This window comes from Mirounga leonina, unplaced genomic scaffold (genome assembly GCF_011800145.1).
Source record: "Mirounga leonina isolate KUSES-001 unplaced genomic scaffold, KU_Mleo_1.0 Mir_109, whole genome shotgun sequence".
In the NCBI taxonomy this organism is placed as follows: domain Eukaryota; kingdom Metazoa; phylum Chordata; class Mammalia; order Carnivora; family Phocidae; genus Mirounga; species Mirounga leonina.
The window spans coordinates 4,104,870-4,120,045 of NW_023270244.1; the positions used below are offsets into that span (position 1 = coordinate 4,104,870).

The 15,176-nt window shown below is 32.8% G+C and overlaps 1 protein-coding gene across 1 annotated transcript in view; it reads right to left on the reverse strand.

Moving 5' to 3' along the window:
• The window catches only part of LOC118020073 (rhotekin-2), a 73,225-nt gene that overhangs the window by 42,107 nt on the left and 15,942 nt on the right, over positions 1-15,176 (reverse strand). The window contains exons 3-6 of the mRNA XM_035019937.1: positions 9,476-9,534; positions 4,102-4,155; positions 2,661-2,778; positions 74-268 (exon numbers count right to left, since the gene is read on the reverse strand). Of these exons, the coding sequence (XP_034875828.1) occupies positions 74-268; positions 2,661-2,778; positions 4,102-4,155; positions 9,476-9,534 (426 nt within the window). The remainder of the gene's footprint in view (positions 1-73; positions 269-2,660; positions 2,779-4,101; positions 4,156-9,475; positions 9,535-15,176) is intronic.

The window sequence follows — 15,176 nt, forward strand, 5'->3', positions numbered from 1 at the left end:
CATACAATACTTTAAAATGTCACAAATACATAGTAATACTATGTCACTATAAATGCTGTATTAAAAAACTTACAAAATAGCAGAACTGTAAGACGAGCATGTTTCATGATCTTCTTGAATCACCAAATTTATTTTCTTCCCTGTAGCTTTACTTATAGATGTCTTCAGTTTCTTAGCTAGTTTTTTTGGTGTGTTGGTTATAGAAGATTCTTCTATACAGCAGCTATATACCTCCACCTTTATCTGAAAGTCTGGCTCTGCTTCATTACTAAAATCAAGAGCATTCATAACGTTAGAAACTTAACTCAGTAGAAAATAAAACTGGAACATCCTTTGGTGTTTTCAGAACATTTAAAATCACAATTTGAAACAGGCTTATGTTAATATATGTTAATGAGACAGAATCTCCCTGTGTTTATTTAGTATCTAAATGACCTCAGAGAGTCAGTGTAACTTCCAGAGCTACCAGCTTCTAAAGTAGGGCCAAATTAACACAATGCGATCAATATACGTAGGCACAGTCCTAAAGAAAAATGATAATATGCCCTGGTCATCTTGTTGCCAATGCTATTTTCCTGATGTCATGTCTTCAGTTATACCTTTTTGTAAGGCATTTACATAATATGTGTGATTTCCTGAAATAACTATTCCTCCAAAAGGAAAAGACTTATAAAACGAAAGAAAAGGTTTTTTCTGCTGAAAACTTCAGTGTTCATTTCTTTTTCATAAAGATTCACAGTCCAATCACTACCATGCCCTCCCCACCCCACCTTTGTACCCAATAACTCTAAAATAATGCTGCACTGTTTGGTTATCTAGGGGAAAACAAACACACAAGCAAGAAGCGATACAAAGAGCTATATACTACAAGGCAGGAACTCCTTGAGGGAGAGTGCTGCCTTGGTAATCTCTGTATTCTTAACCTTGCATAAAAGGTCCTCAATACACTATTACACTCATATGCAAAAATTTTGCACTTTTAGCAAATGCTAAGTTTGGCTTTGCACTTTTTCAGACACAATGAACTACCTTTACCATAAAAGACTGTGGTGGTATTACTAACAAAATTTACTTAAAACCGCAAGAGATCCATCAGCAGTAGATGTTGCCTTACATGGAAGATCCATCAGTCTCAGAGATTTTAAATGGCCAATCTATACTTTGGATAAATCCAAGGAATAACTCCCAGATATTTTTATAATTTACTTGGCAACCTTTAAACATACAGTATTACTGGTAATGACTAACAAATGTCAATATTTAGAGAAAAACCAGAGATTCATAAATATTGAATACTTATTAAAAACAATCATAACAAAAGCACATTTTTAAACATTTAGAACATTTGTCAGCAGTTATTTTTGGAACAATTTAAAATATTTACAGAATTTTTTAAAAATTATAAATCATGTGGTGTCTTCCAAAGTAACTTGCATTGTTCTCTCAATGAAAAAAAATTATGATTTTGTCTTTGTGGTAAAAGCAAAGAATAGCAAAGTGATGTGAAGAAAAGAGCCCATTAACAGGACAGTTTTGGTAGAAAAAAATGTACTAGCAAAAGTTGATTATGGAAATAAAAGTAGTTAGATAACCAAGGAAAATTATTCTTTTAGTCTCAATTACATAAGCATTTGGTGATATTTTGAGGATCCTAAATAAATTCCTTTGGTTCAATAGTTTGTAAGAAGGCCTGAACAACTGCTAATAACTCAGAACAATGTGTTTTATTTTTCTGTGCTACACAATTATTTATGGCATACTGGACAGAAGCCACAAAACATGGTTTGCAATAGTTTTTCTAATGTTATGTGAGTGGCAAAACTACTCTCCAATCTCTACTGTTTAGCTCATAACTGAAAATGGCAAAAACCATGTACATTCAGTTTTATTTTAATAGTTAAGTAGCTATTAATATTGAGATACAAAGACAGTGTTTTTGAAACCCTGAAAGAAATACAAATCACACACTGATTTAGGACAATAGAACCTGTGAAAGAGGCCAGGAAAAACTTATGTTGGTTAAAAGTGATTTCTATGGCTACCTGAGGAGTTCCTTCTGGTTCTGTATTATGACCACAATAAAATGAGCCTGTAAAAGAGCAGGGGCAATAAAAACAGCCCTAAGGATCACCCAATTTTTTATTGTTTTGGAGTACATGAAAGAAGTACACCGTAAGAAAAAGAACATCTCGAAATTTTACCAAAGTGCTTTCCCTATGGTACATATTTCAGGACAATCTTATAAATAAAGTTGTTATAACTATTTTAGCATTTCTGTAACTAAATATCCTCTATGAGATGTAAGAACCTGTTTTATGCTCAAATTCACTTTATATAAAATAATGTTATAATGAGATTCCATTGTATTCACAGCTTGGTTAATAATGAAACTATCCATGTTTAAAGAAACTAATAAAAATTTATCATATCCAATGAGTCAAATATTTACTACTAATATTACATGATTTCCACTTTATTTTACATTGAAAAATTTCAAATGCAAAAGTGGGCTTCTTCTGAATAAAGTAATTTTCAAAATCAATTTAAACATTTAAAGATCTTAATGCTTCAAAAATAATCCAAAAACCCAATAATTTTGCCTTCCTTTAAAGGTAGAATTTTAAATTGTTCTCATTCTCTAAAGATTTAAACATACTTACAATATAGTTACATTTTCAAAACATAGATCTGTGACTGTTTTATCCACAATCACCATGTCAGTATCAAAAACTTGAGCTCCCATTTTGAATAAACAGAAAATGGCATACTGCTGTGATCCTAGGGAAAAAAGAGTGCTCCATGAGATGAATCATGCCTATATCATGTTAAAATCTACTTGAAAATGACAAATTAGCTCTAATATTTGTTAAAAGATTCTTATTTTTATATATGTTTTACACTGTAATCGTTAACTTTTTATAGGGATTGCTCTGTCAGTCTATGTTAACACCTTTCCCAACCAGAACAAAGCAATTAAACCAAGGAATATCAAAAAATAAAGCTGAAAATACAGGCCTCTCAGCAGCCTAAAGCAAGCATCACATTCATAAATTTTATTCCTAGAAACTCTTTAGACTTTCATTAATAGCAAATTTATTATTGTATATATACTATTACCACTGTCATTTTGGTTTCCAAGTCTATTTAAGAAGAAGTTTTCTATTATAAGAGGTTGGGGGCAGGCACGTTAACAACAGCAAAACATTTTCCACCAAACTGAGAGCAAGGGAGGAAACCACAAAAACAATAAAAAGTAGGCATGTGAACACAAAAAACATAGCTGCTGAGCCTTTTAATTTGGTGATGTTTTTTAGAAGTATTGGGTGATTAAAGGGCTAAAACCTCATTATTGAGAAAATGTAGCTCTTCAGAAAAACTTATTCTCTATAGTAATCAGAAAGATACGCTTAATCCCCACATGTATTCCTTTGTAAAGTAAATTATATTTCCTAATTGAATAACAAATATACTAACCTGACTTTGGATTCTTCATATAAAACTAATTATGCTCAATATGATTCAGTTTTTTAAACTATGAGGAACAAAGCTTTCACAATAGACAAGAAAGATAAAGGATTATCATAGCTTTTCCACTTTGCCTCTAGAAATCATTTGAGGTTAATTTCTATGACCTAAGCAATACACGGATTTGTGAAAATACATGGATTTGTAAATGCTGAAGGGGGAAAATCAGATCAAGCTAAAAATCTTTCCCTCTTACATCCTGTTAAATAATCTGAAGTAACAAAACAAGGCAGAAAAGATCTCCCAGATTCCGGTCAAAAAGAAATGCTGCCTTTACCTTTACTCCTTAAACATTTTCTTTTGTTGTACCTTCCCTTCCACACAACCTGTTACAGTCCTTGCATGGGTTCCAATGAACAACTAAAAGTACATTAGGTAGGTATTATCTTAATTAATATCAAGCAATTACAACATATTTGTACTAAAAATAGGAAAAAACACAGTTCAGCAAAATACAGCTTATTCTGCCAAATGACATCAATTTATTTCATGTGGAAGCAGCTTTTTCTCCCAATAGTCACAAATTTACTATACCCTAAAGAAAACATTTCAAATATAAATTAAAATCGTACATACGTTCCTTATTGCTGAAGTGATCAGAGTCTTTCCACATTAGTGGTATACGAATATCTATGAAGGAGGGGAAAAAGAAATGACAAGTAATAATCTTGATAAATTCCATTTCTTAGCGTGAAATGAACCTCTGAATTCCATAATGGATTCTGACCATTAAAGCCAATATAAAATTTATTATTTAAATATTCTAACACAGGCAATATTTTCTCAAAAATAGCTTAGACTAGGAATATAAAATCTCTTATAGTTATTTAAATAATATACTAAAAAACCCTACCAACTATTACTCAAGAAATTATTAAGTAAGGTCTGTAATAAGCTTATGCCATAACATTTTCATTTTGTGATTTATTGTTTTTGCAATAGATGAAATAGTTGAATTTCTATTTTGGGTAAGCGGGAGCAACAAATGTAGTTAAATACATTTCAAAATCATAAAATAGTAGGTAGAAAGGATGTCAGGACTTCCACTATGCAAAAGATGAAGAAAATTAAGTGACTTGTCTAAGATCATTGTTCATGACAAACAGATCCAAACTTTTTCATTAAGAAGATTTAACTTGTCTATGAAAGAATTTGCAGCTCTTTGTATATTCATGTTACAAACTATGGCATTTCCCTTAAGAAATAAAACTAAAAAAAGTAATGCATTCCTTCTTCAAGACCAAGGAAAGGGCATATGTTCTAAAAGTGATCAAAATGTATTTTCTCTCATTCACACATTCTTCAAACCTTAAAGTAATTATGTTAATGATCCTTACTCCAGATGTTAATCTAGACCTTCGACACAGTCAAAATTCTTCCTTCCTAGTTACCTCCATTCTTCCCTTTACTTTTTTTTTTTTTTTAAAGATTCTATTTATTTGACAGAAAGAGACACAGCGAGAGAGGGAACACAAGCAGGGGGAGTGGGAGAGGGAGAAGCAGGCCTCCCGCAGAGCAGGGAGCCCGATGCGGGGCTCGATCCCAGGACCCTGGGATCACCACCCGAGCCGAAGGCAGATGCCCAACGACTGAGCCATCCAGGCGCCCCCCCTTTACTTTTAATACTAGATTAACAATTTTCCTCTGACATTCTAACAGTATCTATATATTTTCAAAGAGAATCAAAGTTCTACCAAGTAGATTAAGATGTATGAATTACAGCATAACACAGCACAGTAGAAAGCTCAATGATAAAGTGAAATTAGTTTTAATTACTCAGAGTATAAATACCTCAAACTTTTGTGGAAAATTGCTCTGTTTAAGACACTTCCCTATTACACTTAGGGAAGTGTAATATGCATATTTTCATACCTATTAATTATGCCACTTTCAAATAATTACAAATCTTTATGAACATAAGCTGCTTGGCTACATTTATGTTGTGCTTCACTGTAAGTCCTATGATTCTTTGTCTACATATTCATTTGTTTAGAATCCTTTATGAGGTTCTTAATGCCTATTTCTAATTTCCTTTCTAGACAAGCTTTATAATACGCCTTCACCCTTACCCGTGCAACCAGGTATGTGTGCATGAGTGTCCTGCCACTGCTGCCTTAGCAGTTGTGGTAAAAAAATATTACTTACTGGGCTCTCTCCATGTGCCCAGCTAAACACCTTATATATATATCTCATCTAACCATAATTTTTAAAATATATTTACTAATTTAACAGACAATTGACAAATTTAGATTTGCATTTTTTTAATTAACAAGAAAAATGTTAGTACATTTATCAGCCAGTTCAGTGAATGTTTGTATCCATGACCCACTTTTCTTTTTTTTAACATACTGTTTATGCTTTGTACTTTTAAAAGTTAATTATTTAATCTATGTGAGAATTTGGGGGTATATGAGGTAAAATATTCTTCTTATAAAAATAATTGCTCCAGCTCCATTTATATATCTAATAGGCATTCCCTTCCTCACTGATTTAATGATTCGATGGATCTTTATCATATATGCCATTCTGAGTATCTGTCCTTTGGCTACATGCTTTACAGATCTAATTGAATCATTTAACAGTTACTGTCTATCCTAATAGCAATACCATACTATTATAACTGCTGGATCTTTATAGTATACTTTACCGTTTGCTAGAAATATAGCCTTCCAAAACATCTTATTCTCAATTGCTAATTTCTTTATGTGAATTTTAGAAATATATTGTCCAAATTCCCCCTCTAATGTATGGTGATTAACATAACATAATAAAATATAAATAAATAAATAAATAAATAAATAAATAAATAAATAAATAAATAAAATATTTTATTAGAATTCTATTATCCAAATTAATTTGAGAACTGGTAACTTTATAATATTCTGTCAATATATATTCAGTAGCACTATACAGTTACCCTTATGTTTTTATTAAGGTTATTCTTGGGCTATTTAATATTTTTGTTTTTTGTTGTTTTTATTGTAAAAGAGATCTTTCTGCCATATTTTCTAACTAGATATTATTGGTTTTGAGAACAGCTTACCACTTTTTGTATATTTACCTTGAATCTAGCCACTTCTACTGATTTTTTTATTAGTTCAAATAGTGTTTGAGTAAATTTCCTTAGATATTCTAGGTCTGCAATCTATTACTTTAAAATAGTATTCAGTTTCTCTATTTCTTTTCAGCAGTTTCATCTTTCATTCTTGCTATTTTAGCTGCAATTTCTTAAATTGTGTCAAAATTATATTGATAATAATAGACATTTTTACTTTGTCCTTGATTTTAATGGGACTGCCTTTATTGTTTTATAATTATGACTTGGCTGATACCCTGTCAAAGAGCCTGCTTCTTGCTTGGCCACAGTTGCTGACTCATTTCATTTCACAACTGTTCTTGTTCACAGCTGTTCTTGTCCTATTAGGGTGGTATTAACTATTTACACTACCTTGGGAGGAATATGAACCCTGACTTCCTCTGCTATATACCAATAGCCTATGGGTCAGTCTTGCCTTTTCCCATGCCTACCTACGTCAAATTCTCAAGAGAAGGCACACATTTCTTATCTATTTCCCAGGTGGTCAGGTACTGTTCAGATGACAAAAGATGTGTAACCTACCAACTGTGATTTTTAATTCAGCTTCAAATAGAAATTCCTTCCAGATGCTTGCAAATGGTTGACTCAGTTTTAGCTGACAGTGCTCTTACCTTTGTCTCTTTTTATGTCTTCATTGACACTTTTATGATAAACTGAAAGAGACATACATAACACAATGGCTAACTTGATGCTGTCAACTCCTAAAAGTCTTTCTATCATTTTCAAAAGTAAAAACCGAGGCACTTTATGAACTGATTTGGCTTTAGATATTGAATAAGCAGAGACAATTGCCACAATGCAATTATTTGATATTTAGTAAGAACGATCAGGATATATCTGACTTATCTTTTTATTTTTATAAGGATCTGGCCATGAGTGGTGAAACTGGAAATGGAAAACCCAGGTATTGCCTGGTAATCAATGTAATCTCAGAACATTAGGAACCTTTGTTGCAAATACTCATTTTGATCAAAAGTCATCCCAATGTCAAAAGAAAATGTATTTATAAATGTGAATTAGTTTTTAATTTTCTTTGTTTTTATTTCTTACAAATAAAGGGACATGATATAATTAAGTTGAAGCAAAGTTGAAGAGAAATTACATATGTATTCCATTTTCTGAGGCTTCCAGTTCCTTAATTTAAAATTATCTCTTGGAAAGAAGGAACACATGCAGAAATAAGTTTAATTTCTGCACTTGAGTATTTGTGGTCAGGAAAATAGTTTTTTTCTCTTACTTTAAATGTTTTTACTTAAGTACTCTTCTAAATGTGCAGTAAATGTTAATATCATGAATTGCTGTAGCAAATAAACTATTATGTCAATAGGTGTTAGCTCTATCATGTCATTTTAGTCTTCAACAGCAATTTAACATATCTTACTCGTGTACTTAGTGGCACTAAATCAGAAGCAAGAAATGGAGGATTATGTTTAAGTATTTTTAGAAAATCTCCCTTAAAGATCTCAAATATTTTATTTATTCACATTGAAATGTATCGAACATAGTGCACAACTACTACGTAAAAGTACTGTGTTTGGCATCAGAAGCATATAAGGAGGAATAAAACAAGTTTTATTCCAGTCTTATAATTGGAAATATGAAGACATGAATATAAATAACTATAAAACAAGCAACAGATTTTATATAGTTCAGTTACTTTCCTGAAGAATTTTTTGCTGAGGGCAATTCTTATGATTTAGGACAATTACATCCTGTAAAATTCAGATCTATTCTTCCTGCATGAGAATTTTGTTTATCCATAAAGACATTTCTAAAAACAGTTCCTTGGGCAAGAGAGCTGAAATGCAGCCGCATGTTCCCTGGAGCTAAGAGAACAAGGCTTCCGGCCAATGAAACAAGCTAGTTATGACTTAAGGGCTGATGGAGGTCGGTTGTTCCCAAAATGTACCGATGAGATAATATTTGTAAAAGGTACATTATCTGGCTAGTGTACACGAGTCAGCCTGTGTTCACTTCAATCTGTGGCAACTCCAAGCCACTGTCTAGTTTCCTTAACACTTTGGAGAAACTGAGACAGCACAGCATAAGTGCCATCTAGTGGTAAAGGGTCTCCCATCTGGATTAGGAATTCAAAGAAAGAAAACATTTCCAGCTGGAATGGTAACAGGGAAGGTTCTATAGATGAGCAAACAGATCCTGAAGATAATATAGTTATTTCAAGAGCTAATTTGGTGTCAGAAGTAGGCAGTGTATTGACAGAAAAGGGAGAGAAATGTCTGGCTAAGCAGACACTTTATGTACAGGAGTAGAAGATATGGCTAGAAAAATAGTTGGGTCAGAATGGAAAACTCTTGAGGCGGGAAGTTTGGTTTTTATCCTATGGAAAACAAGAAGCAGTCATCCATCCAATCAATATCCAAGGAGCAATTACTATGTGTAAGCACTGTTTTGGCTTCAGGGTATACAGTGATGAACAAAACATAGTTCCAACCCTCATGGAACTCTAGCCTGGACAAACATAGAAATGCTATTGAAACTTCTGAGCAGAAAAGGAATGGAGTCAAAGATTTGAGTCTGTAGCCCAGCCCAACCACTTACAGGAAGTCTGAGTCTAGAAAAAGAGAACTATCCTACCTATTTCACAAAACTTCACTGAAGAGAAAACTGCATAATATATATAATACATATGAAACAGCTTTCTCAAACTGTAAAATCTTACATAAATGTACAGCAGAGTGATGAAAACAGTGTTTTAGAACAACTATAGATAGAGGCATGCAAAATAAAATGAAGGAAAAAAAATGGATGCAGGGAGTTAAAAGCCCACGAATTCTAAGAAGGCACTTAATAGAATTTATTCAGCAATATAAAAACAATCCATCTATAGCATACCTGATATGGCAATCTTTCCTTTACATGCTGTCCGTTCTTTACTGTCAAAATTCACATCACTGTCAAAAGGAAAAAACCTAATGAAGAAAAGATCTTTTCTAATAAGCAATGTTTTAACAATCTTTCACAAATGCCTAAATATTAAAAACAGACACCTATCCGAACATAATAATGACTTCCAGTTAACATAAACTACTTCACTCAAACTTCACCGTGTTTAGTCAACAGCTAGCTGCCTTTGAGAGAAATATATAGAGACATTCTCTTTCATTTTTCATATAAGCTTTACATTCCCTGAAGATTATATACTGGCTTACCCTACAATGAAAGCCTTCTGTGAACACTTATTTATAAGCAAGATGTGCAGTATTTGTCCAGGTCCTAGGAAGTGTAATACCTTGGATCACCTTTCATAAATTACATTTCTAGCTTACCAGATTATAGTTGCCTGAAAAAGCTAAAGAGCTTCCCAACCATGAATTTGCTGCTCAGTAGTACTTTATCCTTATAAAAATCTAACAAATATCAAAAAATTTATCTCTGCTATATATTTATATGCAGTAATATATATCATTCCTTTGAAATTCAAAAAACTATATACTAAAACAATAAATTAACTCAGACACTAAAGGAAGGGAGTGGCTCTGCAGAGAATAAAATATGGAGTAAAACATTGTCATGACAACAGAAAAAGTCTCAAGTAAAATTTTTGGTATATAAGACACTCCCAGATCTGACTTTAGAATATACTATTACCATAAAAAAAATTCAAAATAGTTATCTCCTGGTAAATCAAATCAATCCCACCCTTGAATATTTTTCCAGTATCTTATTTCCTAATATCCCACATTTAGAAATTTGCATTGCCATTTCTAGAGCAATATTTCCCAGAGTATTCTGCTTTGCACTTTCTTGGGGGTGAGGATGGGTCTCGACTTAATTTGGCTAGCTAATTAACTACTGGCTAATTTAATTAGGTACTTCAAATAATGTTATAAGATTAAAACTTTTCATCTGAATACACTGTTGGATTCTTTTTTTTTATTATGTTATGTTAGTCACCATACAGTACATCATTAGTTTTTGATGCAGTGTTCCATGATTCATTGTTTGCATATAACACCCAGTGCTCCATGCAAAACATGCCCTCCTTAATACCCATCACCGGGCTAACCCATCCCCCCAATCCCCTCCCCTCTAAAACCCTCAGTTTGTTTCCTGAAGTCCATTGTCTCTCATGGTTTTTCTCCCCCTCAGATTCCCCGCCTTCATTTTTCCCTTCCTTCTCCTAATGTCCTCCATGCTATTCCTTATGTTCCACAAATAAGTGAAACCATATGATAATTGACTTTCTCTGCTTGACTTATTTTACTTAGCATAACCTCCTCCAGTCCCATCCATGTTGATGCAAAAGTTAGGTATTCATCCTTTCTCATGGCTGAGTAATATTCCATTGTATATATGGACCACATCTTCTTTATCCATTCATCTGTTGAAGGGCATCCCAGCTCTTTCCACAATTTGGCTACTGTGGACATTGAGCTGCTATGAACATTGGGGTGCATATGGCCCTTCTTTTCACTACATCTGTGAAAAGGTAAATCTTTGGGGTAAATAACCAGTAGTGCAATTGCTGGGTCATAGGGAGCTCTATTTTTAATTTTTTGAGGAACCTCCATACCGTTTTCCAAAGTGGCTGTACCAACTTGCGTTCCCACCAACAGTGTAAGAGGGTTCCCTTTTCTCTACAACCTCTCCAATATTTGTTGCTTCTTGCCTTGTCCATTTTTGCCATCCTAACTGGTGTAAGGTGGTATCTCAATGTGGTTTTGATTTGAATTTCCCTGATGGCTAATGATGATGAACATTTTTTCATGTGTCTGTTAGCCATTTGTATGTCTTCTTCAGAGAAGTGTCTTTTCACGTCTTCTGCCCATTTTTTGACTTGTTTTTTGGGTGTTGAGTTTGAGAAGTCCTTTATAGATCTTGGAAATCAGCGCTTTGTCTGTAGTGTCATTTGCAAATATCTTCTCCCATTCTGTGGGTTGCCTCTCTGTTTTGTTTTTGTTGACTGTTTCCTTTGCTGTGTAGAAGCTTTTTATCTTGATGAAGTCCCAAAAGTTCATTTTTGCTTTTGTTTCCCTTGCCTTTGGAGACGTGTTTTGAAAGAAGTTGCTGTGACCGATGTCGAAAATGCTACTGCCTGTGTTCTCCTCCAGGATTTTGATGGATTCCTGTCTCACATTGAGGTCTTTCATCCATTTTGAGTTTATCTTCGTTATGGTGTTAGAGAATGGTCGAGTTTCATTCTTCTGTAAATAGCTGTCCAATTTTCCCAGCACCATTTATTGAAGAGACTTTTTTCCGTTGCATATTTTTTCCTGCTTTGTCAAAGATTATTTGACCATAGAGTTGAGGGTCCATATCTGGGTTCTCTATTCTGTTCCATTGGTCTGTATGTCTGTTTTTGTGCTAGTATCACACTGTCTTGGTGATCACTGCTTTGTAATATAGCTTGAAATCCGGCAACGTGATGCCCCCAGCTTTTTCTTTTTCAACATTTCCTTGGCAATTCAGGGTCTTTTCTGATTTCATACAAATTTTAGGATTGTTTGTTCCAGCACTTTGAAAAATGCTGTTGGTATTTTGATTGGGATGGCGTTGAATGTATAGACAGCTCTGGGCAGCATAGACATTTTAGCAATGTTTGATTCTAAGAGAGCTTTTGGAGAAAGATTGGATGGGATTCTGAAGTGTAACTAATTTTCAGAAGAGTATGACACCATCTCATCGCATTTCAGTAGGCATGTTAAAATGATTGCATAGATATTCTTTATTATACATCAAGATTTGAAGACAATATATCAGTCTACTTCTCTTACTCTTACTGGATTAAGCACATAAGCACTTTAGGGAAATATAGTCCATATGAGCTGAAATAATATACTGATATACTTAAGTTGATAAACTTACATAAGACATGTATATAGTATTTATAGAACTACATGTGAGGTATAACTGAAGTAATGTAGTAGACTTAAAACCATAAATTTCTCAGGGCACCTGGGTGGCTCAGATGGTTGAGCGTCTGCCTTCGGCTCAGGTCATGATCGAGTCCCACATCGGGCTCCCTGATCCTTAGGAGCCTGCTTCTCCCTCTGCCTCTCTCTCTCTCTGTCTCTCATGAATAAATAAATAAATAAAGTCTTTAAAAAAAAACAAACCATAAATTTCTCAAGATCCTATCTAATTTCTTTGTGGTCACATTAGTATTTAAGTTAAAACAGGGAATTCACTAAGTAAAAATAAAAGTACTCATTGATTACTTAAAAATAATATTTCATTGAATCATAAATTTTAAGTCAAGTTCAATATTTTATACTCAAGTTTAGTTGGAGAACTGAACTTGTCATGTTGAAGAACATTAGCTTGCTTATTAGTTCATCACAGAGTGAAAATTTCAATTGACTAGCCTACTCTAAGGCACACTAGAAATCAAACACAAATCTCAATTTCCTCAAATTGGTATAAGAAATACAATATATATACAGTTGGCTGGCACTTGTAAGTAATATTTCTAAAAACACCTTCTATATGAGCAATGCACATTATAAATTCCTAAAATACTTATTTCAATGAAGAAACACAAGAAAGCTCTAATATGGTGAGTAACTTGAGTATTATGGAATAGGTCATAGATTATGCTAAAGTTGAGATCCATTAGGTATTACTAAATTGGATTAAATGTGATGCTTTTGCAGGTAAGTGAAATTCTGAAATATAAGAACCACCAAAAGCAAACTTGCTGAAAATTTACCACAAAAAAAAAAAAAAAAAAAAAAATCCCCCCAAATGATTTAACCACACGGCAGAGTACATACAGCTTTCTTCTCTGTAATCATAATATACTTGCATAGGCATTTCCAGGGCCAGCCAACAAACTTATTATACATAAATATTATCAAACTATAATTTAAATCCATTTAATCATATAATCTTACAGAATAATTAAATCTGTTTTTTTTTTTTAAATGAGAGACACACTGAACTAATTCAGCCTCATTTTGCTGAAGCCTGAATTATTTTCAATTCAAATAACTCCTCAAACTGTTATTTAGGGTGCTAAAATGTGATGTTTTCCTAATTAATCCAAATTGACAATAAAATTGTTAAACATTCTGTTTAATAATGTGCTACTGTAGCTAATAGTTTGCTACAGTTAAATAAATACTTGTTTGAAAATCTGCAATGTTAATGCCAATTCTAAACGCTACAATTAGAGAGCCAGCCTGAGGAAAAAGCAAATAACCACAAAATTATCCAAATAGAGGCACAGCTAAATAGTAGTGTACCTTATTCTTATAAACCCAGTTTAGAGTATTATTTTGGTGAGACTTATAAATGTTAATTTAAAAGATAATGATAAAAATATTAAAGACAAACTTTTAATTTTGCTTTTTACTTAATTTCTGCCTGTAGGTAAATAAAGTGACCAACAGAGGGTGCCAATCAACCACTTTGTTGCTCAAAAATCTGTATTAAAATTGACTAAGTACAGATTATCCTATTTTATATTATTCAATATGGGAATTTAAAATAGCATTTATTTGCCAAAATTAACAAGGTATAATTAGAAATTAAACAACTATGGAAGTATTTTATATTTTCTTAATGAAGTACTAAGAGAATTCTAACTGGGATTCTATTATTTGGAAGCAGGTTATAAAATCCTTCACCTCTTATGCAAATATGTGAAAACTATGACATTCGGAAGTGCTTAATGTGGAATTTAAAACATCTTAAATTATGTGGTATAAAATTAATAACTTTCTAAGTATCTTAAATTGGGAAGATGAGGTTTCTATTTCAAACCTTGACATAACAAACTCAATCGACACCAAATAATATAAAGTTTAAAAAATAAAGTCAGCAATGTTTTTAATATACCATGTTTTATTGTAGAAATACCAGGAGTACACAATTTTCACTTGCCATCTATACTTTTTCTTTTTTCAGTTTATTAGTGTTTAAGCAATATATTAGGCAACTGGATTATAAGAAACTGGTTAGTGTGGCATTATTAAAATCACAATTACATTGAATGATATGCATAATTAGGTGCTACAAATGACTTTGACTAATAGTATTTTTATAAAACCAAATAAAGTATTTCAGAAGTTAAGACAAGAGATATATTTGCAGGATGGGATAGGAGAGAATATTATTGCTAGAATGTAAGCTCTGTAAGGATTTCTTTCATCTATTTTGTTCACTGCTGAATCACCAGTACCTGGTATACAGCTTAGTACCTTCTAAGACAATAAATGTTTAGTGAATACTGAATGAAGTGAAATATATGTGGCCATTTTGATGGATGAGGGAGTATTTAGTAGATTCAGTCTGAATCTTTGGTCTGATTCTTACCATCAGTAACTAGTTATGCTAAAGAGTTGCTGTTAACCTCTTAGCCTCAGCATCGTCATCTGTAAAATAGGAGAAATATCTACTTACCTCATAGGTACTGAATGAAATAATATTTTAAATGTATTCTATGTCATTCTTAGATATGTTACACAAATATAAGGATTACTTTGTATTTGTATTTTTGGCCTCAGTATTTAACTTGGAGCTCATGTGGAAAAGGCACTAAAACATTTGTTAGGGTGAGCAGAGTATGGGGACACCTGGGTGGCTCAATCGG